Here is a 3,467-nt window from a genome sequence, read left to right as displayed (position 1 = left end):
TGTAACATTTACAAACGTAAAGCTTAATGTTTTATATATTAAGTTCTGTTCAAAGTTTTGTGAAAGTGTGTACTTCTCATTCATTTTCTCTCTGCTTCTTAGGCATTTGACTGGTCAGATTGTGCAGGCACTTGGGAACAAGAAATCTAAGAGGTAAGGATTGTTTTGCCTATTTCAGGTACTAGAGGGACTGTATCTGTTTTTAAGATTTTTTATCACTCAATTTGAAAACTGAATAATTTATTATGGTGCATTGTATTTGTCTACCATTTTATTTGAGTGTCCTTATTCTGTGTAAAATTTATCCTCAATATAGTGTCCTGAAAAATGTGTCTGTTGCATAGAAAAATTGTGAATGAATGAAGAAGAGTGAGATTTGAGACACAGCTTTTTGTTTGTTTTTGCACCTTTGCCATTGGACTGTTTTCACTTGTACAAATGAATGATAACATCGCTATCAGTTTTAAAAGTAGTCTCATGGGGCTGAGTCACTGTCTGGCTGTTTACATTTAAAGCTTTTAGTACTTTATCCATTATCCTATCTGTTGTGCAGACTGGCTTCCACTATTTTGTCTGAGCTGCAGGCTTATTAAGAGCTCATTAAACCAAACTTCAAACTTTAAGGTACTGTCAAAGTTGCATTAGCAAAGCCTGTTACCATCCTCTCTAAGCGTTATCCCTTTCCCCATGATGGATGCAAAAGGGCAAGTGGATGCTAATGTAAAAAAAAAAAAAACAAGAGTTGGAAGCTAAATAATAAGCACAACTATGACATAAACAGCACTCTAAAGAAAATTGAATCAACCTCTGCATGCTGTTAGTGTTTGAGTAAATGAATGAATGAAGATTTTTCTGTATTGCTTGTCACTGTAGGCTTTCTACAATGGACAGTGTGGATTATAAGCTGTTATGTGGGACTGAGTAGCTACTGTGTATGTAAGAACTTGAAGTAAAAAAAGATGAAAAGTAACTTGTTAGTAACTTATACTGCATGTAACAAATTCATGACACAAGGCCAGATCAATGCTGGTGTACTGGCTTTATCAGAAGAAACTATACATTAATGTTTGGTCTGTTACCCAGTGGGTCCACAATCAGGGAAAAACCATTAAAGGTCAAAGTGTTTATTTGTCATATGCACAACCTTAAGTTGACTTGCAAACCGCCAATAAACTTCATAAGAAGAAGACGAAGCATAGTCAGAGTCCTGATCAATACTCCTATACAGTTAGTGGCGACATTTCCCACTCCTGAGCCTCTGACCTGAGGGTAGGGGTATAAACAGTCCGTGCTAGAGGTGGGTGGGGTCCTTGAGGATGAGGCAGCTTTCCTATGCACCCTGTGGTGGTAAATGCTCTGCAGAGAGGGCAGTGGAGTCCTGATGATTTTCTCCGCAGTCTTTACCACTCTCTGCAGGCGCTTGCGGTACACAGCGGTTGTGCTGCCATACCAGACAGTGATGCAGCTGGTCAAGATGCTCTCAATGATGCAGCTGTAGAAGTTGCGAAGGAATGAACAACCATACCCAATTATAAACTTAATTCTAAGCCTTGTAAAGATAAAGGTAAACTTTGATTTAACTTATATATTGCAAAAAAGAAGATTTTATTTCTGTTTTGGTATTTTAGAGCAACTAATTCAATTGAGAAGATATGCTTTTTTAAAATGACTGAATATTGTTCCACCAATTTGTTGTTTTCCATCCACCAGTAGACTTAACAATAGAGTAGGTGATATTTGTTCTACTGCACAAAAGAATTTTACAAAGACGTTCTAGAGACAAATGGCTTTGTTTTTATTCCAGTATTTAAAAAGAATGAAACTAATAAAGAATTTAAGCAATTTTATTAATGATTAGTGAAAAGATTTATGATTGTCTTACCTGTTTAATTATTCGATTTAGGGAAGAGTAGTCAGAGTACACTCCAGCCCAGCAGGTGGCAGTAGTGTACCTTATGTTGACTTGCAAACCGCCAATAAACTTCATAGGAAGAAGACGAAGCATAGTCAGAGTCCTGATCAATACTCCTATACAGTTAGTGGCGGTAAAGCGCCTTTTCGTTGTTTGCCAATCGCCATTAGGCTCGAGGAAGAAGAAGTCGGGTTACGTAATAGGCGGGCGCGTTGCATCGTGGTCGACACCGGTGCTTGGACAGCAATAGAACTCATATCGCGGCTACCTAGCTGATTACGGTAATTTTCTGCCTGTTTACGAGGTACATTAACGCGCAGATATAATATGCTTGTAATTAGCTACAGTAAACCGTAAGCAAAAAAGTAGTGTGACACGATAACAAGCTGTAAGGAGTAGTTAGCTAGCCAGTATTGAAGCGGCAACAGTGTTAACTTATCTTGAGGGCGCTCAAATTTTGAGCGATTAGTTAGTTACTCTCCTCGTAGCATTAACTTCACAGATATGATATGGCCAGGACTAATTGGGGATTACGAAAGTTTTAAAATAATAAACACCTTTGCTAACAAGCAGGGCGACGCACATGTAAATGGATCGTAATGCAGTCTTAAAGCTAGTGAACGATAGCTACAGTAGCTAACTAGTCGTGCTAAAGCTGTTAGCAACAAACTGTGTTCCGCGCGCCTACACAAGTAGGTTATCTAATGTGGCGGTCTAAGTCTGGCAGTGTTTGGTTACTTGGGCAAACTTGATGACCCCATCGGTGCAGTATTCAGTAGTGCTCCTGTTAGCTGGTGTTCATTTAGGGTTCAGACTAATAGGTGCTTTGTTTTTCATTGTGTTTCGATTCTTCGTATTGGTGGCGCATCGAATTTGAAAGGAAACTTAACAGATGAACTTAGAGACTGTGGGTATTAAAGAGAAACGTAACGCCATTTTAGCTTGAACACACTTCTTTACATACATTTAAATCCAGAGAGCTTGCTGTTGAGTGATCAATAGGACTTATACCTCTTGATAGTAATATTTACTCTGTAGGATGATACAAGAGTTAGATAATGTTCCTAAACCTACAAACACAGCTTTCAGCAGTAAAGTGAAGATTGCTTCAGAGTAGTAGATCCGACAGACAAGATATCAGGTGTCTGCTGAGATGTCATAGTTTATGTCTACATGTCCAATGATTGCGTGTGAACTGCTACAGCTGTTACAGTGTTTATCTAATGGGATGAATATTCACTTAACGAAGAGCAAAGATTCAGCAGCTTAAAAAGAAGAGAGGAAAGGTGTTTAATGCAGTTTGCAATTTAAACCTTGTCTCTGTTGCATCGATTTCACTGTATTTTAATTTTGATTATGGTTTTTGTGTTGCATCTCAGTTGTTGGTCATCTTTGACAGCCATGTCATCAACATCCCAAAAGCACAGAGATTTTGTGGCCGAGCCCATGGGTGAGAAGTCAGTGATGGCTCTTGCAGGCATTGGGGAGGTCCTTGGCAAAAGACTGGAGGACAAAGGTTTCGACAAGGTGACAATTTCTTTTCTCTTTGAATATA

At 38.7% G+C, this 3,467-nt stretch overlaps 1 protein-coding gene across 7 annotated transcripts in view; it reads left to right on the top strand.

The window, feature by feature from the left end:
• The first annotated feature begins 102 nt into the window (after window positions 1-102).
• The window catches only part of banf1 (barrier to autointegration nuclear assembly factor 1), a 6,342-nt gene continuing 2,977 nt past the window's right edge, over window positions 103-3,467 (top strand). Inside the window, exons 1-3 of one of the 7 annotated variants that reach the window (XM_020600530.1) lie at window positions 2,017-2,193; window positions 3,117-3,198; window positions 3,292-3,439. In XM_020600530.1, coding sequence (XP_020456186.1) covers window positions 3,314-3,439 — 126 coding nt within the window. In that variant the 5' untranslated portion in view covers window positions 2,017-2,193; window positions 3,117-3,198; window positions 3,292-3,313. Of the gene's footprint in view, window positions 154-2,016; window positions 2,217-2,269; window positions 2,820-3,116; window positions 3,199-3,291; window positions 3,440-3,467 lie in introns of those variants that run through there. The other 6 variants (XM_020600531.1, XM_020600533.1, XM_020600534.1 and 3 more) reach the window with 6 other exon arrangements.

This window comes from Monopterus albus, unplaced genomic scaffold, assembly GCF_001952655.1.
Source record: "Monopterus albus unplaced genomic scaffold, M_albus_1.0 scaffold47.1, whole genome shotgun sequence".
Taxonomy (NCBI): domain Eukaryota; kingdom Metazoa; phylum Chordata; class Actinopteri; order Synbranchiformes; family Synbranchidae; genus Monopterus; species Monopterus albus.
This window is presented reverse-complemented; position numbering and strand designations above follow the sequence as displayed.